General features: G+C 60.3%; 4 protein-coding genes across 9 annotated transcripts; 3 read left to right on the forward strand and 1 right to left on the reverse strand.

The window, feature by feature from the left end:
• The first annotated feature begins 959 nt into the window (after positions 1 to 959).
• Positions 960 to 12,946, forward strand: LOC121060202 (KN motif and ankyrin repeat domain-containing protein 1-like). Of its 4 annotated transcripts, none has more exons than XM_040537773.1 (11): positions 960 to 1,082; positions 6,585 to 6,659; positions 6,976 to 8,700; positions 8,786 to 8,885; positions 9,016 to 9,231; positions 9,731 to 9,818; positions 10,026 to 10,245; positions 10,366 to 10,508; positions 10,784 to 10,984; positions 11,063 to 11,161; positions 11,457 to 12,946. In XM_040537773.1, the coding sequence occupies exons 2-11, from the start codon at positions 6,623 to 6,625 to the stop codon at positions 11,511 to 11,513; spliced, it is 2,886 nt and encodes a 961-aa protein (XP_040393707.1). In that variant the 5' UTR covers positions 960 to 1,082; positions 6,585 to 6,622; the 3' UTR covers positions 11,514 to 12,946. The 4 variants fall into 4 exon arrangements, with proteins under 4 accessions (XP_040393707.1, XP_040393706.1, XP_040393709.1 ...); XM_040537772.1 differs by lacking the exon at positions 960 to 1,082 and adding an exon at positions 1,700 to 1,882; XM_040537775.1 differs by lacking the exon at positions 960 to 1,082 and adding an exon at positions 1,700 to 1,882 and having other exon boundaries at positions 11,460 to 12,946.
• A 1,743-nt stretch (positions 12,947 to 14,689) lies between these two features.
• Positions 14,690 to 15,366, reverse strand: RPS28 (ribosomal protein S28). Of its 2 annotated transcripts, none has more exons than XM_040537779.1 (4): positions 15,263 to 15,366; positions 15,134 to 15,181; positions 14,906 to 15,053; positions 14,690 to 14,815 (listed from the first exon to the last, which is right to left on the reverse strand). In XM_040537779.1, the coding sequence occupies exons 1-3, from the start codon at positions 15,299 to 15,301 to the stop codon at positions 14,931 to 14,933; spliced, it is 210 nt and encodes a 69-aa protein (XP_040393713.1). In that variant the 5' UTR covers positions 15,302 to 15,366; the 3' UTR covers positions 14,690 to 14,815; positions 14,906 to 14,930. The 2 variants fall into 2 exon arrangements, with proteins under 2 accessions (XP_040393713.1, XP_040393712.1); XM_040537778.1 differs by having other exon boundaries at positions 14,927 to 15,053; positions 15,263 to 15,365.
• A 5-nt stretch (positions 15,367 to 15,371) lies between these two features.
• On the forward strand, positions 15,372 to 16,672 carry NDUFA7 (NADH:ubiquinone oxidoreductase subunit A7). The gene is made up of 4 exons (XM_040537777.1): positions 15,372 to 15,491; positions 15,584 to 15,633; positions 15,982 to 16,131; positions 16,414 to 16,672. The coding sequence occupies exons 1-4, from the start codon at positions 15,441 to 15,443 to the stop codon at positions 16,508 to 16,510; spliced, it is 348 nt and encodes a 115-aa protein (XP_040393711.1). The 5' UTR covers positions 15,372 to 15,440; the 3' UTR covers positions 16,511 to 16,672.
• Positions 16,673 to 18,843: 2,171 nt separating this feature from the next.
• Positions 18,844 to 23,584, forward strand: CD320 (CD320 molecule). 2 transcript variants are annotated; one of them, XM_040537856.1, is made up of 4 exons: positions 18,874 to 19,343; positions 21,336 to 21,413; positions 21,757 to 21,908; positions 22,320 to 23,584. In XM_040537856.1, exons 1-3 carry the CDS (start codon positions 18,920 to 18,922, stop codon positions 21,903 to 21,905), a joined length of 651 nt encoding a protein of 216 aa, XP_040393790.1. In that variant the 5' UTR covers positions 18,874 to 18,919; the 3' UTR covers positions 21,906 to 21,908; positions 22,320 to 23,584. The 2 variants fall into 2 exon arrangements, with proteins under 2 accessions (XP_040393791.1, XP_040393790.1); XM_040537857.1 differs by lacking the exon at positions 21,757 to 21,908 and having other exon boundaries at positions 18,844 to 19,343.
• The last annotated feature ends 289 nt before the right edge of the window (positions 23,585 to 23,873 follow it).

Genomic DNA, 23,873 nt, shown 5'->3' on the forward strand with positions numbered 1-23,873 from the left:
TGTGATTTGTGGTTAAAGCCCTGGCCGGCCCTTGGGACGTCTCTGTCTGCGTTCTTGCATTGGAGCTCTGCAGTTTCAGCATAAAACCACGGATGTTAGAAATAAACACCATCCCTCGGGGCTGACTGTTCTTGGACACCCGAGCTCAAAGCCAGGAGCTCGCACTGACAGCGGAGGGAGCATCTCCGCGCATCTTGGTCAAAGGCTGCTATTGAGTTTTGTCCTCAAAATATCTTTGAGCTACCACAGCTCTGCGCTCCAGCACCAAATTTAGGCAGCCCAGGTCTTCATGCCCTCTGAGACCATGGGCTGTAAGAGGCCTTCCCGCTCTTCTCACAGCTCTGCTGGGGTGGCACCAGCTCACAAGGGTCGGAGAGGCAGGAAGACCTCGCTTTCCCACTCTCATTTTTCCACAACTTTCCCTTTTTTTTTTTTTCTTCTTATATTCGCAAGGAGGAAACAAGAAAAGTTTAGCGATGGGTGAAATTCTTGACAGATGTCCAAGAGCAGGAGCAAGGGACCTGGACACAGAGCCGTGCAGCCGGGGGCTGGGCGCTGGCGGGTTTTGGCTCATTGCTGGATTTCACCTTTCCAGATCTTGACGGAGAAGGAAAGCCGCAGGGGGACGGAGGACCCAACCGATTTCTTTGTTGAGCAGTCACTGAATCATCAGGAGCGGTGCTATTTTAGACCTGCTTTGGGTACAGAATGAGGGCATGAAATCATGCAGCTCATTACCACAGGATGCCAGAGAGGCCAAGTATGTAAATGGGCTGGAGAGGGCTGATGTCTGTCGGGAGAGGTAGAGCCATTAGGGCTATTAAGGTATTTCCGTCCGGATGCAAACCTTTTGTCAGGAAGTCCCCAAGCTGCCAGCTGGGAGGGATGTCGGGAAGCACGTCTTGTTTCTCCTGCTCTTTCCGTGAGCAGCATGACGGAAGAGCCGGCCGTGGAAAAATACCCAGGGGTTCAGCAGCGGGGGATGGATCCTGCTGGAAAGGAAAGAGAAAGAACCAAAATCGGTGCTGAGGGATTCAGCAGGCAAATCCAGACTGTAGCAGATAGCGAGGGCAAGCTTTAAGGTGCGAAACTGCCGAGAGTCCCTGCGGGATGGAGAACGGCCCAGACCTCGCCAGCGTGCAAAGCAGGCGGGGAAGAAATCTGGCAGGAAAAGGAGACGAACAGCCTGCTGCTGGGCCGGGGGAAGGCTGCCAGAAACCCGGCAGGGCCGGGCTTGGGGAACCTGGCCAGGGCAAGCGGCACAGGGCCACGGGCCACGGGCACAGCGTGCGAGGCGGCGGGGACCGGGCAGGGCTGTGGGGCACAGGCAGCAGGATCCCAGCCCCCCGGGCCGGCAGCGGTGTCCCTCTGGGGGTCCCCGGTTCTGTGGGGCGAGCAGGGCAGGGTCACCCCCAGCCCAGGCTGCCTTCGCTCGGGGCACCCCTTGTCCCCCGGGGTACAAAGGGCGGGGGTCTCCCAGCCCGGGGGGGGGGAAGAGGGGGAGCACCCTGACCCCACCGGGACCGGGGGAGGGGGGGGCACCACGCAGGGCCCCGCTCCCGTCGAGGCGGGGTGCGGGATCCCGCCGGGGCGGTGCCGGGGGCGGTGCCGGGCGCGGCGGCGGCAGCAGCCGGTGCCAGTCCCGGGTCGGGCCGGGGGCGATCCCCGCCCGCCGCCGCCCCGCCCCGGCCCCGCCGCCGGCCCGCCCTCGGCCCTCGGCCCGCGGCTGCGGCGGGGCAGCGCTGCCCGGCGCCGCGCTGCAGCCCAGAGCCGCCGGGCCCGGGAGCGCGGCCCCGCGGAGGGGCCCGGCTGCAGCCCAGACGGCCGGCTCGGCCCGGCCCGGCACGGCTCGGCTCGGCTCGGCACGGCTCGGCCCGCCGAGGTGAGGGGCGGTGGGCCCGGGAGCGGCTCCGGCGGCGGGACGGGGCCCAACGAAGGGTTGCTGCCGCCCCGCCGGAGCCCCCGGGGGCGCGGCGGGGCTCCGGGCATCCCGGCGGGGAGAGAGCCGGAGCGGGGGGAGCGGCACTGGAGCGGGGGCTGCGCTCCGTCGGGGCCGGGCCGGGCCGGCGAACGGCGGCTGGCGGGGAGGGGGGGTCCCGAGGGGATCCGGGGGGTTCCCGGGCTGGGGGGCTGCGGGCACCCCGTGGTGCTGGGGACCCAGGGACCCATGGGTGCCGTGGGGTTCCTCAGGTGCTGCAAGCACGCAGGGCTCGGGGTGCTCCCAGCTGGGGAGGGCGAGGCCAGGGCTCAGCCCTCGCATGCATGCGGGGAACCCACCGTCCCCCGCCGGTGCCTGAGTGCCCACCCGGCGTGGATTCAGCCTCCCTGCCACGGGCCGGTCGCAGGCTGTCGGGGCTTGTTGCCCACTCCGTGCTTCGTCACCAGCCCCGAAAGAATTGGAAGGTGTTGGTGGAAAATGCGGGTGGGCTGCAGCGCGGGTGCAGGACCGGCAGTAGGTGTTTCCTAGCAGAGCAGTGCGCAGAGCTATTGGAGCCCTGTAGGTGCGACGGGGTACCCAGAGCCGTTCCCCAAGCGAGCACGTCTGCGTGCCAACCATGCGCCCGCTGTTCGGGCACTGCGTGAGCTCAGGGAGGTCCGAGCATCGCTGTAGCGGGTGGGAGCCTGAGTAGCTCCCTGGCCTCCCAACCGGCCGACCCAGGCAATGGTGACGACAACTCCAGAAAGAAGAGCCCAGCCCTCAAATCAGGCTGTGGGGAAGACCGAACCTTTCCCCCCTCCCTCCGTCCCTGTGTCAGTGCAGGCACACCCACCCCGTGCGTGGCCAAGGACCTGCGGCAGCCCTGGGTGGCCCAGGCACGGGCTGACCCGTCCATCCCATCCAGCTAGGGCAGAGGCACTGAGGGGAAGGGGCGATGAGCACCCAAACCCCGCTGGCTGTGCCCAGCCTGCCACACCGGCGGTGGCATCGCAGGTGATGTGCCCCTGTGACAGCCGGCTCAGGGCTGTGACGGCTCCGTGAGAGGATCCCAAATCCCAGCAGGTCGCTGGCAGCTCCTGCCCTCTTGCTGTGGAGGAAGCCGCCTGCTTGCTCAGTGGTTTCCCTTTAACTTTGGAACAGCCTCAGCCCGGGGCTTCAGGGCTTATCGCCCGTGCGCAGCTTCAAGGGAAACGTGCCTCGCGAAGATAAATCAAGTCGCACTGGCCGGGGCTGCTCTGGACTCTGTTCTTCTCACATTCCTCATGACCTCAGTGTTTTGGCTCGGAGGACGGCCAGGGAGCGCCGTCAGCATGTCCGGCCCTGGGCGGTCGCCTCGCTCCAGCCCCGTGGATCGTGCGGCTGGGGCAGGGAGCATCCCTGCTGCGCCCTTCGCCAGGGGATGCGGTGCAGAGGTGGCCAAAAATCGCTCGCCCGCTGGCCCTGGGCTTTGGGACTGGAGGAGCATCGCCCCATGGACCATGAGGCCAGCGGCTCGCAGTGAGTTGGGCTCAGCCTGGGGTGCGGTGCTGGGTGGTCCTGAGCCAGGGTTCCTCTCCAGGCCTGGCCGGCAGATTCATCTCCGGTGGCTGTCATCGGCTTGCTCGGCTGTGTGGACGCAGCTCAGCATCCAGCTTGGCTCCTGGGGCCTCTCACCTGCTGTGGATTTTTATTGTACTCGAGCTGAGCAGCTCCGCTTTGGCCCAAAGTTTCCTATGTGGGCATCAGTACGACAGCAAGGGGATAAAACAAGTGTGGGACCAGGGCAGAGCATGGCCCCAGCTCTGCAGGGACAATTCGGTCCCTGCACATCCCCGTCTTGCTTATGAGCCTCCCCGGCAGCACTGCAGCTTGCGCCAACCAGCTTTTGTGCGGAAATGCCAGGGCCAGAAATGATGCTTTAACTTTTTCTGAAGGGAGCTGGGATGGCACAGGGTCCTCCCATCTCCGGGACCAGTGCTTTGAGCAGAGCACCGGGTCCTGGCACGTCTTCTCCTGGGCACAGGGGTGCCCGCTGGCTCGGCAGGGGTGCGGAGGCACCTGGCAGCACCCAGCCCTGTGTCCAGGGGAGCGGCCGAGGCTGCCAAAACCCAGCCTTCTGCAACAAAGCCGCCGACACGGTCCTCCCCACCAGGGCTTGAGCTGAGATGGAGAGCGGCTGCTCTTTGAACCGGTGCCGCGGTGCTGGCGGCCGCGGGGACAAGGCTGGCTTTGTGTGGCCGAGCCCAGCAGGTGACGGCTGGGACATGGGGACTTAACCCTCTCGCCGCTGCTGTGTGTCAGCTCCTCTTCTCAAGCCTCGAGAGCTCAACTTTGGCCTGATGCTCTCCTCTCCTCCCCTCCCAGCCCAGTGGCAGCCGTGGGCTGCGTTGCAGTTGGCTGAGCAGGCACGACAAGGGGAAAGCACGTCCCTGGGTCACTGGCGTGGAGGGTACGGCTCAAAGAAAGCGAGTGCAACGCTGGAGCAGGGGCACCATTGCCACAAGCTTTATGAGAGGTGTCGCGGTGCCCAGCTCTTGCAGCCCCCTGCAGTGCGGTGCTGAGCACGGTGGCTTTTCCTGGCACGGCCCCAGGCAGGACAATTCCCGGTCGCGCGGCGGAAGGGAGCTGCCGGGCTGCTTCCCCGAGGAAATGCGCCCGTGCTCGGGGCCGCACGGCCGCTCCTGTTGCTCTCCCTTTTCCTCCCGCTTGTTCCACGGTGAGCGCGAAGCCCGGTGGGGACTCGATCCTGGTCTCGGCGCTGTTTAATTACGTGCATCGAGGGCACCAGGCCCTGTGCAGGAGCACACCGGCCGCTTCCCCAGTTCAGCGAGGAGGAGGATGCGTGAGCCTGCTGGGCATGAGGCCGGCGGTGGGGTGGCAGCACGGAGGTGGCTCTTAGCCGAGAAGATCCCGAGGGAGGTGGAGGCGGTTGTCTCAGGATGCTCGTCGGCTGGGGTGGGTTGGTGGAGTCAGGGAACCCAGGGTCCGATCCTGCCCAGCTGAACCCAGGGCCAGCAGCGTGGGGCCGCGGCCTCCCGGCTGCTGGGTGAGACAGGTGGAAGCGTGGAGCATCCCTGCGTGGGGAGAGGCTCACGCGGTCCCAGGTGCTGCTCCCGGGGCCAGCTGAGCAATTTGCAGTGAGTCACTCGCTACAACTCGTTAAAATGAGGTGGTGGGCTTGGGGGCAGAGTGGGGCCAGGGAGAGGAACAAAATGCCCAATGCTTGGTCCCAAAGGTTCGGTTATGGATGCCAGTGGTCCCTGTGCCCTTTTCCAGGCAATGCTGATCCCCAGCTTCCCTTAGGCAGATCAGACCTAGTCCTTTTCTGTGGCATTGATGCCTCTGGGCCTCTCTGGCCACTCACCATCGCTGAGCCGCTCTCCGAATAGGCCTCGACGTGCCAGCAGCTTCCGCCGACTCGCCCACAGTGGCACTTGTCCTGTGCCTTCTTCCTGACGGTGCCGAAAATAGCCCAGGCCCAAATGCTCTGCCCACTGACAGCTGCACAGCGCCCTGTGGGGAGGGTCCCCACGTCCCCCACAGCACAGGGACCCCCAGGCAGTGTGGACATGGGCACGGGGAGCCCTGGGGACACGGGGACCAGCACTGGAGCTCCTGGGACAGACATTGCTTGAGTGACGGCTGCTTCCTGCAAGGGATCAACGAAGCTGGGAACAGGAATGTTCCCAGCACCGGGCTTGATTTGGCTCAAATCAACATTGTTCCCGCAGCCCCAGTGCCCAGATGCAGCAGGTTGGAGCTGAACAATTGCAGCTGCCAGCCCCTCGGCGGTGAGCTCACCCCTGGACCATGGCCCATGCTGCCATTTCCCTCCCCTCGCCTTTTGTTGGGTTTTCAGGAACGTTGCAGCCCCTTTTTGCACCTTTTTTCCCTGCGGGGAAGGGAAATGCCGGTGCTTGCCGCGGTGCCTGCCTCCTTACACTGAGTGCCAGGCTTGCAGGCGGGCATCCCGCTGGCTCCCCTCCAGCCTGCGCGTGCCTGGCTCCTGGGAAAACCAGGCTCTTGTTTTACATCCCCCCACCCCCCCAACCATGCCTTATCCCATGTTATCCTCGGGGAAAAGCAGCCAGCTCCCTCCTGGGGCCACCAAGCAGCCCCCGAGGGTGGGCGGGAGCCAGGGCTGGGGGTCAGCAGCAGAGGGGGTTTGGCAACGCAGGGTGCCCTGCGGCGAGGGTGGACGTGGTGCAGAGCAACTGCTGGGTGCTGGGAGACGCCTGCGGTCGCGTGGCTTTGCAGAAGCATCTGGTGTCATTATCCTAGGCAAACTTCTTGCTCCCGTAAAGGCTCAGTGCCCCGCTCCAACAGCCTCCTTCTCCCAGCCTGCTCCCCCCGGCGCAGCCGAGCTCTGACTCATGGCTTTGCGCCCTCGGAGCTGGCAGCGTGGCCGCCCCAGCCCAGGCTGCGAAGCATTCCTTAAATGTACAAACAATCCCCAGCCCCGCCAGCAGCGCAGGGCTCGCCCGCCTGGGAGCAGCCCCAGCCCGGTGCCGGCACCCGGACGGGACCCAGCTGGTGTCAGGGCATGGCCGCAGGGATGTGCCCCAGGTTCGGGGCTGGGGCACCCGCGCCAGGGGAGCGGTTTGGGGTTGCTGGGGACGGTCTGGTTTGCAGGGTGTCGCAGGACAGGGCCCCGCTGTTGTTACAGGTTGATGGTCCCATGGTTGGCGGCATCCCGGGGAGAAGATGGCTCAGCCTGCACACCTGAACCAGAACCTTCCAGGTAAAGGGACCAGAGCTGTGTGCGGGGACCTGGCAGGGCCGTTGTGGGCAGGGGACAGGGGAAGGAGCAAAGGGGAGGGGCAGGGCTCAGCCATCCCGTCCCAATGGGTGTCATCACCTGCAGCAACTTGAAAGCAGAGCAGGTGCCCTGCAACACCTGATGGCACCACAGGTGCCAGGGATGGGCCATCCACCACGTCCTTGTCCAGCAGCGTCACAGCGGGGGGCTGCAGGCTGTGAATCCCGGCATAACCTGGTTGGAAAAGCCTTCCTGTCTCTGCCAGGTCCCTCCCTAAGTGTCTCTGCCTGTCTTGCAGATCTCGGGGGCCCCTTCTTGTACAGGGACCAAGACGATGGGGAGAAGAGCTCGTATTCGGTGGAAACCCCCTACGGCTTCCTCTTGGACCTGGATTTCCTGAAATATGTCGATGACATCGAAAGCGGCCAGACGCTCAAGAAAGTGCCACTGCCGCGCAGGGCGAAAGGGGCCAGGCAGCAGCTCGGCACGCTGCGCAGCCCCAGCAGCCACACCAGCGGCTGGACCTCCACCGAGTCCCTCACCTCCACGGCCAGCGAGGACGGCAGGACCGCGCTGCTGCTGTCCCCACACGGCCGGGCGCCCCCGGAGCCCCTGAGCAAGCAAACCTCCCACCCCACATCTCCCCCGCCGGCCGTGCGGCTGCTCCCACCTCCTGCCCGCAAGTGCTTGGCACGAAACCTGCAGGTGGAGAAGACCTTGCTGGAGACGAGCAGGAGGCTAGAGCAGGAGCAGAGCCATTCGCAGCCGGGTGCCCCGAGCCAGGTGCACCCATGGGTGCCGGCGGGCACCGAGGGCCAGCCGGGCTCCGCACGGATGAGCCCTGGCAGCTCGGGGCGCAGCACGCCGGCTGCAGGGCTCGGCGCTGCCCCGCTGCAGCACGTGCGGGAGCAGATGGCCGCGGCCTTGCGGCAGCTGCGGGACCTGGAGGAGCAGGTGAAAACCATCCCCTTCCTGGAGATGCAGATCTGTGAGCTGCAGCAGGAGAAGGCGAAGCTGATGGAGAAGCTGTCGGTGGAGCCCGGCGGGAGCGAGGAGCAGCCCCGAGCAGGGCTGGAGTGCGAAGCAGAGCCGGCAAAGGGTCGAGCAAGCAAGATCGCGGAGCTGAGGAAGCTGACGGAGAAGCTGGCCGTGTCAGAGCGGGGCAGCCGTGGCTGGCCAGGCAAGGGCACGGCCGCCCGCCCCAGGGGTGACGAGAGGCCGTGCCGCTCTGTGGCCGTGGGCGAGGACCGGCCCATGACCGACGCCGTCTTCTACTACCAGTCACAGCAGGTGGGCAGCGGCGAGCCGGGCAGCAGGGCCCCAGAGCGCCGGGACGCAGCCGTGTGGGTGCTTGAGTCCTCGCTGGGGCTCGCCCCTGAGGTGGAGCGGGAGCTGGAGCTGCTGCAGCAGACGGTGGGGCACCAGAAGGAGGTGATTGCCCTGATGGAGGGGCACCTGCAGGAGGCCACGCGGGAGCTGGAGGAGCTGCGGCTGGAGGTGTGCGCCCGCCGGCCCTGCGGGCGCACGGACAAGGAGGTGACAGCCAAGCCGCAGGTGGCCGAGGTGCTGGTGGAGGCAGCGGTGGTGACGCAGAGCCAGGCAGTTGGCGACCCCGTGGAGACGGTGGATGTGGCCGTGGGGTGCTCCCCACCGACGGCCTGCGTCGGGGTGGGCTGCTGCCCCGACAGGCGGGATGTGGCAGTCGGGCCTGATGTGGCCACGGGGCACGAAGACAAAGGCAGCCAGGCCAACAGGGCCAGCACCGACATGTCCAGCACCGACAGGGGCGCTGCTGATGCAGGCACCACCGTCCCAGCACGCAAGGAGATGGAGCCCAGCGCTGGCGGTGCGGGATGCCAACGCACCCCAAACAGCCCCCAGGGTGCAGCGGAGGTGTTGGAAGTAACAGGGGACACGTGCCTGGGCGGCCTGGCCCCTGGGGCCGCAGTTGTGGAGGTGGTGGCCGGTGGCCGGGATCCGTCCCCACCACGGGATGGCAGAGCAGCCTCCAGCCCTGCAGCCGGTGAGTTGGGGAGGGGGTTTGGGGTACCCGGGAGCCCTGGGGGGGTCTGGCTCACTGACCCCTGCTGCCCATCTCTCTGCTCCAGGAGCCCTGAAGTCCATCATGAAGAAGCGGGACGGTGCCCCCCGGAGCGAGGCCGAGGGCAGCAAGAAGAGCCTGCAGTTCGTGGGCGTGCTGAACGGGGAGTACGTGCCTGGGGCTCCCGCCAGCGCCCCGTGTGCCCTCGGTGCTGGGGGCAGTGGGGAGCTCCAGGGGGACCAGCGGGCACGGCAGCTCCCACTGCAGGGCATCACTGAGCGCCCTCCCTCTGCACAGGTATGAGAGCACATCCAGCGAGGAGGAGGAAGAGGATGAAGACAGCTCCTCTGAGAAGGCTTCAGCCGACAGCTCCGACAGTGAGGAGCAGGGTGGCACCGACACTTCGGAGGAGGAGGAAGAGGATGCCGGGGGTGGCCAGAGCGAGGCGGGCGAGCAGCAGGAGCATGAGGGGGCCAACGTGGCCCCGCCAGAGCCCACCGAGGTGAAGGAGAAGTAAGTGCCAGAGGGTAGGTGCCAGGCATGGCTCAGGGCTTCTGCGCCGTGTTTCGGTGCAGCTGATGGGAAAAACACACTTGCCTCCTGCGGAAACCATTCGGCAGAAAAAAATCATTCCAGCATCTCGGGTCTGCTAAGGAAACCACGAGACCGAGGCTGCAGCTGCCTCTTTTCTACGGGAGATAATTTGGAAAAAAGAAAGCAACAAAAAAAAAAACCTCAGTAGCATTTTTCAACAAAGGGAAAAAATGCGGCCTAAAAATGGGCAGATCGTGTCTGAGCACGTCCGTATAAGGCTGCATTTGTCAGGCTGGACACCCCAGGGGCACGGCTGCAGGCCTGGGGAGGAAGGCTCGGGGTGGGGGGGGGAGACATTCACCGGGGGAAGCACAAGGAATTGGGGAGAGGAGCAAAAGCTCGGGGCCTTGCCTGGGGGGCAGAGGGGTCGGGGATTCCTCGCCGCGTGGTGCTGCAGCCGCCCTTGTGCTCCCCCCAGGTTTGAGCTGAGCCCCAGGATGCGGGAGGCCTGCCTCATCGTCAAGACGCATCTGGGCCATCCCGGGGCCACCAAGAGCAAGGAGGCGGTGAGTTGGGTGCTGCGGGTGGCACGGCTTGGGGCTGGGGGCACCCCCGGGCCAGCGAAGCCCGGATCAACGCTTTTCTTCCCCAAACAAGTCCCAGATTACCCCCAAATCCACATGGACTCAGCCAGGGCCGTCCCAGCACTGGGCTGGGCTTTGGGGTCCTGCCTTTGCGCCATGCAGAGGCTCAGCCCCACTCGCTGCCCACAGCTCACCAGCAGCAGCCTGGTCCTGCAGGAGTGGTTCCGTCTGTCCAGCCAGAAGTCATCCGTCCCCGACACGGTTGCCAACCACCTCCTGGCCTTCGCCGAGCTCTCGCCAGCCCTCCTGGGCCACGTGGTCAACCTGGCCGACGGGAACGGCAACACAGCCCTGCACTACAGCGTCTCCCACTCCAACTTCCACATCGTGCAGCTGCTGCTGGACACGGGTGGGTGACCTCAGGTCTGCCACAGCTCCAGAAATGTCCCCCTGCCAGGATGCCACCCTCCCTTTTCCCCCCCCTGGGAGCAGCACCCTGAGCCTCCCCCGGCTCTGCCCGTCCCCACAGGGGTCTGTAACGTGGACCACCAGAACAAAGCCGGCTACACGGCGCTCATGCTGGCAGCGCTGGCAGCCGTCGAGCAGGAGGACGACATGAACGTGGTCAGGAGGCTCTTCAGCATGGGCAACGTCAATGCCAAGGCCAGCCAGGTTGGTGTGGGACGGGGGCCACGGCGTCCTGACCCCATCGCGGGCAGCTCCCGGGGCCACAGTCGCCTCCTGAGCCCACCCCGAGGTCAGGACCCCAAACCTGGTGGGGGCAGTACGTGGGGAGGGCATCATGCATCTTCATCCGTCTGGCATCGGGGCTCCATCTCTGGGCAAGCAGGTGCTCAGAGGCCCTGTGGGCACTGGGGCAGCAGTGGGATGAGCGGGTGGCACAGCCAGGGCCGGACCATGCTGGCAGCGTCCCTTACGTCACGCAGGCTGGCCAGACGGCGCTGATGCTGGCCGTCAGCCACGGACGACAGGAGATGGTGGAAGCCCTGCTCGCCTGCGGAGCTGACGTGAACCTGCAGGATGAGGAGGGCTCGACTGCGCTGATGTGCGCCTGCGAGCACGGCCGCGTGGAGACCGTGAAGCTGCTGCTGGCTCAGCCCACCTGCAACATCTCCATTGTGGACAGCGTAAGCCGCCGGGGCCCAGGCATGCTCACCTGCCCCTGGACCCAAACCTCTTCCCAACTGTTCTCCTGCCCTCCTTAGGATGGGAACAACGCTGTCGCCATCGCGCTGGAGGCTGGCCACAGCAACATCGCGGTGCTCCTGTACGCCCACCTGAATGGGACAAAGGCGCAGCCCCACGTGAGTACTGCAGCCCCCCAGCCCCTGCCACCCGCTCTGTCCCGTGCAAGGGACACAGAGGTGGCACTGTGCCACTGACTCGGCTGCACGGTGGGCAGGGGGCAACGCGGGAGGGGACCGGGACCGTGACAGATGAGAGCAGCTGATGGTCCCCAAGGAAGGGGTTGTGGAGGCGAGAGCAGAGCATCCCAGGCGCTCAGCCCATCCTCGGTGGCAAGGGCCCAGCCTGGCTGGCCATCACCAGGAGCCACTGGATGGTCTCTGGTGACGTTTGGTGACTCCTCCCTCTCTACAGCAGGGGACATCAACGGTGGGCACCAAGAGCCCCGGGAACCCAAAGAAACTAAATTAGAATGACCTTTGGATCCAGCCGTGTGCCAGCTGGCCACCGTCAGTGCTGGGCTGTAATTTATGTCCCCCCTCCTGCTGCTCCTTCGTGTGCTGAATTGCTCCCTGAGGCTGAAGATGTTTCCATCCCCCTGTCAATAGAGCAGGCGCTGTCCCTGGGCCTCGCTCGCCCTGCCTGCTGCAGGAAGCGTCCCACGGTGCCCACCTCGCCCCAAGTGACAGAGGAGCCAAGCATGAAGTGACCTCCACTCCCGGCCACGATCACTGGAGCTGTGCCACCTTGGAGCCCTCTGCAAGGCCCCAGCTCACCGGAACAGCGAAAAAGAAAGCCAGCAGAAATAGCAGCTGGTTTCTGCTCCTATAGCCTAGCTCCCAGCAACTGCAGGAGGGCAGCAGAGCCAGTGATGGGGAGCAGGGCTGCAGGAGGGCGAGCGTCAGCAGCGACAGGAGAGGGGACACAGAGCAGCTGGCTCGCACTGCCACAGGAGCATTTCCAGACTGAAATGTGCGCTCATCTTCTCCGGCATTTCATTTCCCAGCAGAAACCTGAATCTTCTCTAGCACATGCACACAAAGGAAAAAAAAAATACATTGCTTTGTCAAAAAAGCTGGAGTTCAACATGAAATCACTCAACGATTTGATTTGCTCGATGGGAGCAAAACTTGTGGATGCTTGGGGCTACAGCCAAGCTGAGAGAAGGGGACTGAGAGCCACAACTGTTTAGGGACTGGGCCTGCCCAGCTGATGTCCCACACAGGATCCAGAAGGAAAGATAAAAATCACCTTGTGAACACTTCCCCTTTTAACCATCTCACAGCCACTAGCAGCTCAGGGGCTCGAGTTGCCTTCACAAGTCCCTTTCTGCCCACTTCCCCGAGGGGAGGGTGGCTGAGGATAGCTCCAGGAAAAGAGATCAGCAAGAAGAGCTCAGAGGGAGAAAGCCTAGGGCCTGTGGAGATGGACGCGTATGTCAGAGCACGTGTGTGCGTCTGTGTGAGTGTGCGCGCACCAGGTGGGGTGGGAACAGACAAGGTAAGCTTTAAGGACTGGGAGAAAAAAAAAAAAAGGCTTTTGCATGTGAAGCAGGCTGCACTCTGACTCCTTCACAAAGGTGACCCATGTCGCAGCTCCTCTTACTCCTCAGCTCATCTTCCTCCCTCACTCACACCACACAGGCCTCGTCTGAGCCATTCTGTCTGCTGGGAAATGCTCCCCAAAAAACCTGTTTGGGCAACGTGCCGCTGTCCTCGCCCTTTTTCAGCTTTGCACTGAAGTTAATATAAGATGCTCACAGCCACTCTCTTTACGCTGCTCTGTATGTATTCCATACTCACTGCTTTGGTTTCACAGGTTTGTTTACTGACATTTTAATATTGATGTTTATTTTTAAGATAAATAAAACTTCAAGTAAAATTATTTTGAAATATTACAATGACCATCAGCAGTCTCCTGCCTCCTTGTTTGAGTCAAGCTAAAACCCCCAGAACAGCTTCGGCAGAGGGACAGCCTGGGCACAGCCCTGGCCCTGAGCAGTCACCAGCATTTCAACCCATTCCCTACAAGTTTAGGGACTGGTTAAATCCATCAGTCTTGTTTTCTTCCAGCTGAACTGCTCCATTGCTAGGAACTGGATTCAGGTACCATGAGGTGGCATCTTCTGGCCTGTTTCACTTCATGGGACCAAGCAAGACACTGGACCCCCTTCACTCTCCTTGGTTTGCCCTGGTGTTGATGCTGTTCAGCTGCTTTGTTGTAGAGCAATCATCCGACAGTGCGGATGCAAGGTGGCCTCACTCCTCATACATGGCTGAGGGTACACCGACCACACAGGGATAGCTGGGAAGGGCAACAGCTGCTCCAAGCCACCTCACCACAAGTTCACCCCCAGCTGCCACCTCACACCTTGCTCACGCCTGGCAGCCCTGCACTGCCTCCTGTGCAGAGTGCAGAGGCTCCCTGGTCACTGCCAAAGCTGTGCTGGGAGAAAAGAGCAGCCAGACAAGTAAACTCCAAGGTGGGCTTCTCCTTGCACTCAGAACTAGCCCCTAAGAGCTCTGTCACCAGAACCAGGGTAAGAGATGCACCCTATGCTCTGAAACTAAAGTGACACCACAGAGGAATCAAGAGCTAGGTCAAGCAACAACACAGGCATGTCCCCAACAACTGCCTTCTCCAGAGCATAAAAATCACAGGCCTGACCAGGGCACAGCTGCCACTTGCAGGAAGGAAAAAAAGAATTACAAATGCTCCTTCAATGCCAGCCTTGAACAACAGTCCTCGCTAACTGCTTAAGTTCAGCGATTTGAACGTTCAATTCCTTCAGCGCTCTCCCGAGCTTTAGGATTCTCAAGCTTTCATTCCCTCCTGTTACTGAAGTGCCTTAATAAGGTTCAGAACATCGAAGGAGGAACGCTCCCCATGGGACAGACACTCCATGATGGTGAGCACAGCATTAGGAGCCACAGACCTGACTTATTCAAACACATCACAAAACAGCATCGGTCCCACTTGGTCAAAAATGCTAGTTTGCCACAGGGGCAAGCCACAGGTGGCAAAAACCACCTCCTAAACTGTGACATTTCTCAGACTGATTCCTAACCCTTTCAGTCTTACCTCTACATTTATATAATAGCCTAAAATAATAAACTCTTCTAGCTGATCTTGTGGTGGAAGGGAAAGCTGAGAAGAAAGTGAGATTGATTTACCAACTCCTCTAAGGGGAGAGAGATGAGTGCTCTTTGTGGGCGACTGCCAGGAAAGACAGCAAGCAGTTATATTTATAGTAGCATTTATAGAATAGCTTACTGAGGACAGAAAAACAGAAGCAGCAGGAAGCCATTTTTCAAACTGGTACAAAGCTTGACTTTTGACTTGTTATCAGATTCTACAGAAGTCCATCAGGTATACCAGTGGCGCACTGCTGGTGACACACAGAAACACTTATCACAGTGGTCAGAATTAACATTGCTGTAATCAAAACAAATTATTTTTGTTGCAAGTGACAAGATAACAAAAACACAAGAACACAGATATGTCAAGATGAAGACCTAACGTGTAGCCCCAGTCATAAGTAGGGTGTGCTTTTGTATGACTGAACCCAACAACAAAAGGAAGGTGGGTGCACACCAAGGCAAGCCAGAACATTCACACGCTCAGTAAGTGAGTCCTGGACAAAGGAGAATTGGAAAAAAAAACCTTTATTGTGTGAACAACACAAACACCACGCTCCTCTCCATCTGTGACCCACATCCAGCTGAGATGATGCACGCTGGTGGCTCCGAGTACACGGGACAAGTCTTCGTCACCTGAAAGGGAACAGCAGAGACTGCGTCTGCCCAGGGGCACGGCGCCAGCCCCCTCATCGCCCCTCGGGGGGCGGCGGGGCCGGGCAGTGCCGGGGGGAGCGGGGCACCCACCGGCTCAGCGCAGCCGCCGGGCCTCGCGCTCGGACTCGAGCAGGGTGAGGACATCGCCCTCGCGCACCGGGCCCTTCACGTTGCGGATGATGGAGCGGCTCGTGTCGTCCATGAACTCCACGCGCACCTGCGGCACGGAGCGGCGTCAGCTCGGCTCGGCCCGGCCCGGCCCGGCCCGGCGGCGGCCCAGCGGCCCGGCCCACTCACCTGCGTGCACTGCCCCTGGGAGCCGGTCCGGCCCAGCACCTTGGTCACCTGCGGGCAGAGAACACGGCGTCAGCCCGCGGCCCCGGCCCGCAGCCCTCAGCCCGGCCCCAGCCCGCTCCCGCCCCGCACCCTGGCCAGCTTGATGGGCTGCACGCGGCTCGTGTCCATGGCGGCTCCGCGGCTCAGGAAGGGAGGTGGCGTTGCCCCCGCTCCGCTTTATATAGCGCCAAGTCTCGCGAGACCCGGCGAGCCCCGCGCGCCGCTCGCCGCCCCGCCCCGCCCCGCCCTGCCCTTCACAGCGGCCAAGATGGCGACGGCCACCCGCCTCATCCAGCGGCTCCGCAACTTCGCGGCGGGGGTGAGGGCGGCCGCGGGGCGCCGCTCGGGTACGGGGGTGGCTGGGGCGGCCGCCGTCCCCGTCCCCTGAGACGCTCTCGCCTTGCCTTGCAGCGGGACCTCCAGGCCAAGCTGCAGCTGCGCTACACGGAGATCTCCAAGAGGTACCGGGGGCGCCGCGGTCCCGTCCCCTGAGGGCAGGGGGCTCTCCGCGGGCACCGGGGAGCCGAGGGGGCTGCTGCCGCCCCGCTCCGTACGGCCACAGCCGCGGTGTGGGCAGGGACCTCAGGCTACTGCGGTGGGGATGCTGCCCACCCGGTCAGAGCGCCCAGGGCGCTGCCTCGTAACGCGTTATGTTATAATATCGTGTTCGTGTCGGGCCTCCCGGCTGTCCTGGGCACCTCACAGCCCCTGCCTGACCCGTAGGAAGTACCGCGGCGCTTGTGTCGCGTAGTGCAGAGCCTCCCTGACACCCACCGACGCGTTGAAGTCCTTAAACTTTTCCCATCCAGAACCCAGCCGCCGCCTCGGCTCCCGGTGGGTCCCAGCCACAAGTTTGCCAACAACTATTACTGCACGCGGGACGGACGCCGAGAGGCTTTCCCTCCTATTGTGGTTGCATCGACACAGAAAACCCTCGCTGCAGGGGCTCAGGCCAGCAGGTAGGTCTGACCTGGTCTGTCCTGCAGCTCTGCCGCTCTCGCTGCTGAACGTGAGCAGGTTTGAGCCTTGCGTGGTTTGTACCGAAAATACAGAGTTCTTTCAGTAAGTAGCATTGACTTACAGGTTAGAAGAAGGCTGAGCTAATTCTTTGTACTTGCCTCCTCTTGAATAAATAAATGAATTGGCTGGAAATTGACTTTTGGCGTTAATAAAACCAACGCTCTCAATTTAGTCTGAGCACTATTAAAACCTCGTCTTCTCTCTTCCTTTTTCTACCCCAGTTCAGGTTCTGCAGTGACAACAGCTGAGAAAAAGCCAGTGACACCAGGGCCAGCAATTAAGAAGTGGGAAATTTCAAAAGACCAGCCCTATTTGTGAGAAATTAATAAGGCTGGATGTACAGATGTCAGTCCATGAAAAAGCAGCACTCTAATGGGTAAGCCTGCAGTGGGTTTAGCTACAATGCTGCTGTATGGAACTTATCCTAGTTTTGCTGATGTATGACTAATAAATACATTTAAAGTTGTAGTTATCCTCCCATTTTATCTGTCCTGTTTGAATTGTTCAAATTATTTTAACAGTGTTTTAGATGTAAAGTTTTCTTGAGGGAATAGTAAGATAGTATACAAACTGGAGCTTGGGCTTAGTGGATTTATATGCCATCTGTGGCCTTAACTGCTCCAAGATGAGACCCAGAAGCACAGCTGGAATATCACTGAAGGTCAGAGCTGAACAAAGCGTGCCTGTAGCTGCAAAGGACCTGATGATTTTATTTTCTAGTAAGAAACGTTAACTAGTCTATGGCACTGTTTGGTTCCCATCTGCATCAGTCGTGCTCAGGATGGATTTAGCCTCCATCAGCTCATCCTGCCACTACTCCCTTAAGGCTGTGATCTATGAAAAATGCTGGTACAGATTTTGGTCTAAAGCTTCGCTTTGTAGCATGCCAGGCTCTTTGTGATACTCTGTGTGTGTTGGTTCAAAGGAATCCAGCTGCTTACTTTCACTTCCCAGGCCAGTTGTTAAGTCAGTCAGCAGCGAAGATCATTTCTGGCTCACGCAGCAAGCACCTGGTCCCCTGCTCAGCCTGCCCTGCTGCAATGACGCATTTCAGCCACAGAGCACCCACCTGGGGGTGGTCCTGCCCATCCCCAGGAACAGCTGATTTGCCAGGCTTGTGCTGTGGTGTTGCCATGAGCTCTGCTGATTATTCTACAGCAAGTATATCTATTTTCCTGCAGCTGCTCGAAGGTGCTGGAAGATTGCTGACAGGGTTATGCTGGGTCTTCAAAAAGTCAATTGTCTGAACGCATTAGTTGTATCCCACTGTCTTGACAGGACCAGCCAGCAGAGCTTAAAAAATCATACACACAGTTGACAAGGGAAGACCGACCGATGTCATCTCCCTGGACTTCTGTAAGGCCTTTGACACGGTCCCACACGACATTCTGATCTCCAAATTGGAGAGAGATGGATTTGAAGGGTGGACCATTCAGTGGATAAGGAGTTGGCTTGAAGGTCACACCCAGAGAGTGGTGGTCAATGGCTCTATGTCCAGGTGGAGGCCGGGGATGAGTGGTGTCCCTCAGGGGTCTGTCCTGGGACTGGTGCTATTTAATATCTTTAGCAGTGACACAGATAAAGGGATCAAGTGCACCCTCAGCAAGTTTGCAGATGGCACCAAGCCAAGTGGTGCAGTTGATAGAACAGAAGGAAGGGATGCTGTCCAGAGGGACCTGGAAAACTTTATGAAAAGCCTTTGTGAACCTAATGAAGCCTAAACACAAGGTGCTGCACCTGGGTTTGGGCACTCCTAGGCATGAGCAGGGACAGGGAGAAGAACTCATTGAGAGCAGCCCTGCAGAGGACTTTGGGGTTCTGGTGGACGAAAAGCTTGGCACGAGCTTGCAGCCCCGAAGGCCAACTGCATCCAGGGCTGCATCAGCAGAGGAGTGGGCAGTAGGGGAGGGAGGGGATTGTGCCCCTGTGCTCTGCCCTTGTGAGGCCCCACCTGGAGTGCTGCATCCGCGTCTGGGCCCCCAGCACAAGAAGGACGTGGGGCTGTCAGAGCGGGTCCTGAGGAGGGCCACGAAGATGATCAAGGGGCTGGAGCACCTCTCCTATGAAGGAAGGCTGAGAGAGCTGGGGATGTTCAGCCTGGAGAAGGGAAGGCTCAGGGGTGACCTCACTGCGGCTTTTCTGTACTTAAAGGGGGCTTATGAAAAGATGGAGAGCGACTTTTTGCTTGGGCAGATAGCGATAGGACAAGTTGGAATGGCTTTAGACTAAAAGAGGGGAGATTTAGATTAGACGTTGGGAGGAAATTCATCCCTCGGAGGGCGGCCAGGCGCTGGCACAGGCTGCCCACAGAAGCTGTGGGTGCCCCGTGGCGGTGCTCGAGGCCAGGCTGGGTGGGGCCCCGGGCGACCCGTGCCGGTGGGAGGTGCCCCTGCCCGCGGCGGGGGGGGGTCGGGCCTGGCCGGTCCGTCCCCGAGGCCCCTTCCGAGCCGAGCCGTTCGCAGGGAAGCAGCGCCCAGCACCGCCGCAGACCAACGCTGCGGCGCCTGCCGGGCAGGGACTGGCGACCCGGGCGGAGCTCGCTGCCCCCGGGGCCCCCCCGCCCCGGCCGCTGAGGGGGCGCTGAGGGGCGGGGCCGTCTGAAGGTCGCGCGCCAGTGCCGCTGGGGAGGGGGCGGAGGCTGCGCGCATGCGCCGTGCCAGCGCACGCGGCCCGCTTTATAGGCGCGTGGCGGCGGCTGCGGCGGGCTCTGTGTGCGCGTGCGGCGGGATGGCGCGGCTGCTGCTGCTGCTCCTGCTCCTGCTGCTGCCGCCCGGGAGCGGTGAGAGCGGGCGGGCGGGGCCCAGCCGCGCCTCGCTCCCCTCCTCCCCATTGGCTCCCGCCGCGCGCTCCCCGCGCACGCCCTCGGCTCTCATTGGCTGGCGCCGCCGGCGCCTCAGGTGCGCGCCGCGGGCGGGCTGCGGGGGCCTCGCCTCAGGGGAGGACGGGGCCGGGCGGGCTCTGGCGGCGCCCCTCGGCCCCGGCCCCGGCCCCGCGGGCTGCCCCCCCGGGCTGTTCCGCTGCGAGGAGCCGCGCGGCGAGTGCTTCCCCCGCGAGTGGATCTGCGACGGCCACCCCGACTGCCTGGACGAGCGCGACGAGCGGGGCTGCGAGGCCAGCGGGAGCCCGGCGGGGCCGGGCGCCGGCAGCACAGGTGCGGGGCGGGGGCGGGCGGCGGGGGGGGGGGTGAGGGGCTGCGGGCTCTGCTGGGGCGGGGCGGGACCGGGGGGGCGAGGCGGTCCCGGTCTGAGGGGGTGTTAGCCCCTCTGGGGCCGTCCCGGTCATCGGAGCGGGCCTCGGGCGGTGTTTGTGGTTCGGGCAGAGGGAGCCCCACCTGAACTTCCTTCCGGGCAGCTAGCGCTCAGCACCCCAGGGCCCCCTCGGGAAGTGCCTCTGAAGAGGTTTCTTCCCCAGGACGTGGCTCTGGCTGCCTCGGAACCAGCCGCTGCCACGAGGCTCTGCTGAGGGAAGTCAGAGAAGCACAGAACAGTTTGGGTTGGAAGGGACCTCAAAGACCACCTGGTTCCAACCCCCGCCATGGGCAGGGACACCTCCCGCTAAACTTGGTTGCTCAGAGCTCCATGCAGCCTGGCCTTGAACGCTTCCATTGATGGGGCATCCACAGCTTAGGTACTGGGGGTACTTAAAGGCGGGGCATCCACCTTTAGGTACTGGCAGGCCACTGTAAGTTCTCTCCAGAGCTTTCTTTTCTCCAGGCTGAACAACTCCAACTCCCTCAGCCTGTCCTCATAGCAGAGCTGCTCCAGCCCCTTGATTATCTTGGTGGCTTTCCTCTGGACTTGTTCTAATACGTCCCTGTCCTTCTTGTGCTGGAGGCCCCAGAGCTGAACGCAGGGCTCCAGGTGGGGTCTCACAAGAGCAGAGCAGAGGGGGACAATCCCCTCCCTTGCCCTGCTGGCCACGCTGCTTTTGATGCAGCCCAGGATACGGTTGGCTTTCTGTGCTGCAAGCACACATTGCTGGCTCATGTCGAGCTTCTTGTCCACCAACACCCCCAGGTCCTTCTCAGGGCTGCTCTCAGTCCATTCTCCACCCAGCCTGTGTCTGTGCTTGGGATTGCCCAACCCAGGTGCAGAACTTCGCACTTGGCCTTGCTGAACCTCATGAGGCTCTCAGAGGCCCACCTCTCAAGGCTGCCCAGGTCCCTCTGGATGGCATCCCTTCCCTCCAGTCTGTCAGCTGCACCACACGGCTTGGTGTCTGAACTGGACAAGCTGAAGGGAAAAGGATGGCGGGGGGGAAAAGAACCACCCGGGCAACCCAGCAGGATAAGAGCAGTAGCACAGATATTTGTTAGTGCTGAAGGGTGTGTTGGCACACCCAGGGCCATTTGTGTTTGTCTGCTGCCCTGCTCTGAGGTCCTCTGGAGCTTCCTCTGCCACAGGTCTTCGGGCTGGCTGAGGTGCTGCAAGTACTCCTTCAGCTTCCTGTCCCCCTGGGGGTCTGTGGGGTCTGGGAGCCGAAGCACCAGGGTTGTGGCATGTGCACAAGATGCTGTGTTGGGATGCTGTGTGTGCCCCGGTTTGGCTAGTAGATGGGGGGGGGGGGGGTGAGCTGCATTGTGGCTGTTCTTGGGGCTTCCCGGTGCCAAGAACAAGGTGCTACAGCTGTTGTCTGTAAATAACTCACTGTAATACCTCACAGTTCTGAAGGCTGTTCCCAAGTCCTGGAGCTTGGTGGGTTTTAGCGTTAAACTGGGGACCACGAGAACAATTCATTTTCTGCCTTGGTAAATAAGGTAGCCCTCTTCCCAAGCGCTTCTTGGGCATAGTTCAGAAGCTGGTTTGGGCCTATGGTCAGAATGGATGCAGCCATCCTGCTGTGGGATCTGCTTTTAATCAGGCTTTCCTGCTTCTCCCTGCTTGGTTGCTTCCTTTATTGGCTTTGTCTCCTCTTACCCTAACAGTCTTCCCTGTCTAAGAGGGGTGAGGAAAATTTCCTAGCTTTCTCCTATTGCGTGGACTAACAGTAACAGGAGATAAGGCTTTGCTTCAAGCAATACGAACCTGTTGGCACACTTAGGGTGAACTGGGAACTCGGTCAGGTTTAGACTGGAGGCTGCTTTGAATGCTGCTCTTAAGGTGACTGGGAAACCTGATGGACTTCTTGTTTTTTTTCATCACAGAGGCTTCAGCTACCCCTGTGCCTGGACGCACTCTGCCATCGAGGAGTCAAGGCTGCACGTGGGTGTTGATTATTGCAGGTATGTGAGGCTCGGAGTGCTGCACATGGTTTTGGCTCTGGGTTAGGCTATAATTGACTTTTCTAATGACATTTATTCCAGACTAGCATCAGTAGCTGTGTTCTGTGGGCTGGGAGGCTGTACACCATGGCTTGAGCACTTCTGGAGCTCTGACTTGGACAAATTGTGCCTTCCCCTTGGAAAGGCATCTTGTTGCATGCGGTCTGGCACTAACACTTCCATGCTGTCTGTCCATTATCCTTCAGGAAGTTGCTGATCTCTGATTGTTGAGCATCAGAGCCTGGTGCTGATGTCCAGACCAGGTGCAGTGAGTGGTTCTCTGCTTGTGCACTCTTCTCTTTAGTGCTCCTGAGCTGCCTGGTAGCTGTGGGTGGTATCGTTGCATGGGCCCAGTCCAAAGCAAAAAGCAGGTCTGACATCTTCAGTCTTGAAGAAGCATCAACTGAAGAACAGTTGATATCTGACAAGAGCCAGGCAGGCTTATTTTCCTGAAAGGTATGTTCCTTGCACCCCACATGCCCTGTGTGCGTGAGGGAGAAATGCCACCTTGCCCTGTTCCTGGCCTCTACAGCTTCCCCCTCCGAAGTAGCTCTTCCCAGTTCTTCCTGCTGCTGGTCAGCCACATGCTCGGGGTTTTGGTTTGCCCTGAAGCAGCAGAACTCTCACCTTCCCTTCTTTCCTCACAACCAGGCATGAGGACTCCTGTTTGACTGCAGGGATCATTATTGCACAACCTAATCTGAGAAAATGCTGGCTTCTTTCAGTAGTCTTGTGACCTGAGCACTCGTGCAAAGATATTAATTTTCTGGTGTGGATTTTCTTCTTCCACTCCGTACAAACTGAAGTAACACCAGATTTCTGGGCTAAAGGACTGTCAATAACCAGGTGTTTCTTTTCCTGTAACAGGGATCTCTTGCTGCGAAGCGATAAGGTGGGACTAAGTTCATTTCCCTCTCACTCATCACAGAAGCTGACTGAATTTGCACATTAAGCTCTCCTATCTGGTTTGTTATTACACAAGAACGCTCTCCTTGGAAATGGGTCTGAGGTTGTGCAACTACTTTTGCACTGGAAATCGAACAGGACCTTCCCTGGTGCTGTGAAATCACCCCTCATAAAGGTGACAAATTCCCTCATTGTTCTTGCCCGCAAGGATTGTTAACACGGCTTCTCATCAGCGTGGCCTTGGACCCAAAGACTTTATTCTCCGTGAAACTAGAGGTGCAGTGCCAGGTGCTCCTGTTTTCTTCCCCTTCCAAACAAGAGCCTTTTGTTGCCTGCCCCGTTCTTCTGCCTGGATTTTGTCAGGTGTCGGGGAGTGGAAGCTTTCTCACCCCTTTCGGTAGGAGCTCACTGAATCCGCACAGATCAGACATACTGTGTTCACACTGGTGTTTCGATGCTGCTCCATCCAATGCGCTGTCTGACAGGCCAGCCACAGGGATGAAAGCTGAAAATCTTCCTGTCCACCTGAGCTCTGCGTGCTGCGCTGTCACCCCCAGACAGCACGGGGCAGGCAGCACCTCAGCACACTCCTTGCCAGCAAGGATCTCGCCCCCTGCAGAGCAGCACCTTCACCCCAGTGCTGGATTCCGGATGTTGTTTCCCTAATGTTGGAGGTGTCATCCGTAGGCCTCTTTTGCTGGAGGTTCTGAGTGTCTGGTATCTTGTTTTCAGCTTGAAATAACTGGTGTCTTGGGTCAAATGCTGTTGCCTCTGCTTTGTGGCATGCGCAACTGTTTGTGGCTGGCTCAGTGTTGTGCACTTTTGAGAAGAACTGACAGCATCAGAGGAGATTACCGAGCAGTGCCTCTAATTCAGCACTGACCTCTCTTCCATGTATTCCTTGCCCAAGTGTTTAATGTGTGTAAAAGACAAAAAGCTGCTGCCTTGTCTGTTGCATTCTGTGCCTTGAGGTGAGAACCTGGCTTGCCATGCAAACTCTTGCCATCAGCCTCAGAGCAGGAGTCTCTTGCTCTTGGATAGCGTGCAGCTGTAACTCATGTGAGAAACTTCTATGAGAGGTATTGGAGTACTGGGCTATGCCAGAATGGTTATTTTTAGTACCAAGAGGTCATTTGCAAGGGTACACACAACCTTGTCTCTGTTTCCATAGGGACAATTGGAGATAGCTGTTGGTGAATGACACAGGAAAATAAAGAACTTGAAACTGTAATGACATCTCAATTTGTGTTGGTTTTTTTGTGTTTTTTTTTTTCTTGGATTTGTGCATTTGTTCAAATTCTGTAATTGGGAGATTGGGACCTGCATCAGTTTTGAATTGTCACGTCCTGGGCAAGAGGACTTGGGGAGGGTGGATTGGCGTGGACAGACGGGGAAAGCAGGTGCTGCCGTGTCTGCGTGGCCCTGAGGAGACTCCAACACACACCACCTGTACTGGGAAAATGAAATACAGGCCTGGAAAAGAGAGAATGGAGCGGGTGGACATGGGAAGCACAG

This window comes from Cygnus olor, chromosome 26 (assembly GCF_009769625.2).
Source record: "Cygnus olor isolate bCygOlo1 chromosome 26, bCygOlo1.pri.v2, whole genome shotgun sequence".
NCBI classification, from domain to species: Eukaryota; Metazoa; Chordata; class Aves; order Anseriformes; family Anatidae; genus Cygnus; species Cygnus olor.

Excerpts from the sequence above, each read along its gene's own strand:
- LOC121060202 (XM_040537773.1), top strand. The coding sequence starts at position 6,623 with ATGGCTCAGCCTGCACACCTGAACCAGAACCTTCCAG. Across the intron at positions 8,701-8,785 it reads AGCCTCCAGCCCTGCAGCCG|GAGCCCTGAAGTCCATCATG; the intron begins GTGAGTTGGGGA and ends TCTCTGCTCCAG. Across the intron at positions 11,162-11,456 it reads GGACAAAGGCGCAGCCCCAC|CAGGGGACATCAACGGTGGG; the intron begins GTGAGTACTGCA and ends CCCTCTCTACAG.
- RPS28 (XM_040537779.1), bottom strand. The coding sequence starts at position 15,301 with ATGGACACGAGCCGCGTGCAGCCCATCAAGCTGGCCAGG. Across the intron at positions 15,182-15,262 it reads AGCCCATCAAGCTGGCCAGG|GTGACCAAGGTGCTGGGCCG; the intron begins GTGCGGGGCGGG and ends CTCTGCCCGCAG. Across the intron at positions 15,054-15,133 it reads CCCAGGGGCAGTGCACGCAG|GTGCGCGTGGAGTTCATGGA; the intron begins GTGAGTGGGCCG and ends TCCGTGCCGCAG.
- NDUFA7 (XM_040537777.1), top strand. The coding sequence starts at position 15,441 with ATGGCGACGGCCACCCGCCTCATCCAGCGGCTCCGCAACTTCGCGGCG. Across the intron at positions 15,492-15,583 it reads TCCGCAACTTCGCGGCGGGG|CGGGACCTCCAGGCCAAGCT; the intron begins GTGAGGGCGGCC and ends CTTGCCTTGCAG. Across the intron at positions 15,634-15,981 it reads TACACGGAGATCTCCAAGAG|AACCCAGCCGCCGCCTCGGC; the intron begins GTACCGGGGGCG and ends TTTCCCATCCAG.
- CD320 (XM_040537856.1), top strand. The coding sequence starts at position 18,920 with ATGGCGCGGCTGCTGCTGCTGCTCCTGCTCCTGCTGCTGCCGCCCGGG. Across the intron at positions 19,344-21,335 it reads GCCGGGCGCCGGCAGCACAG|AGGCTTCAGCTACCCCTGTG; the intron begins GTGCGGGGCGGG and ends TTTTCATCACAG. Across the intron at positions 21,414-21,756 it reads GTGGGTGTTGATTATTGCAG|TGCTCCTGAGCTGCCTGGTA; the intron begins GTATGTGAGGCT and ends TCTTCTCTTTAG.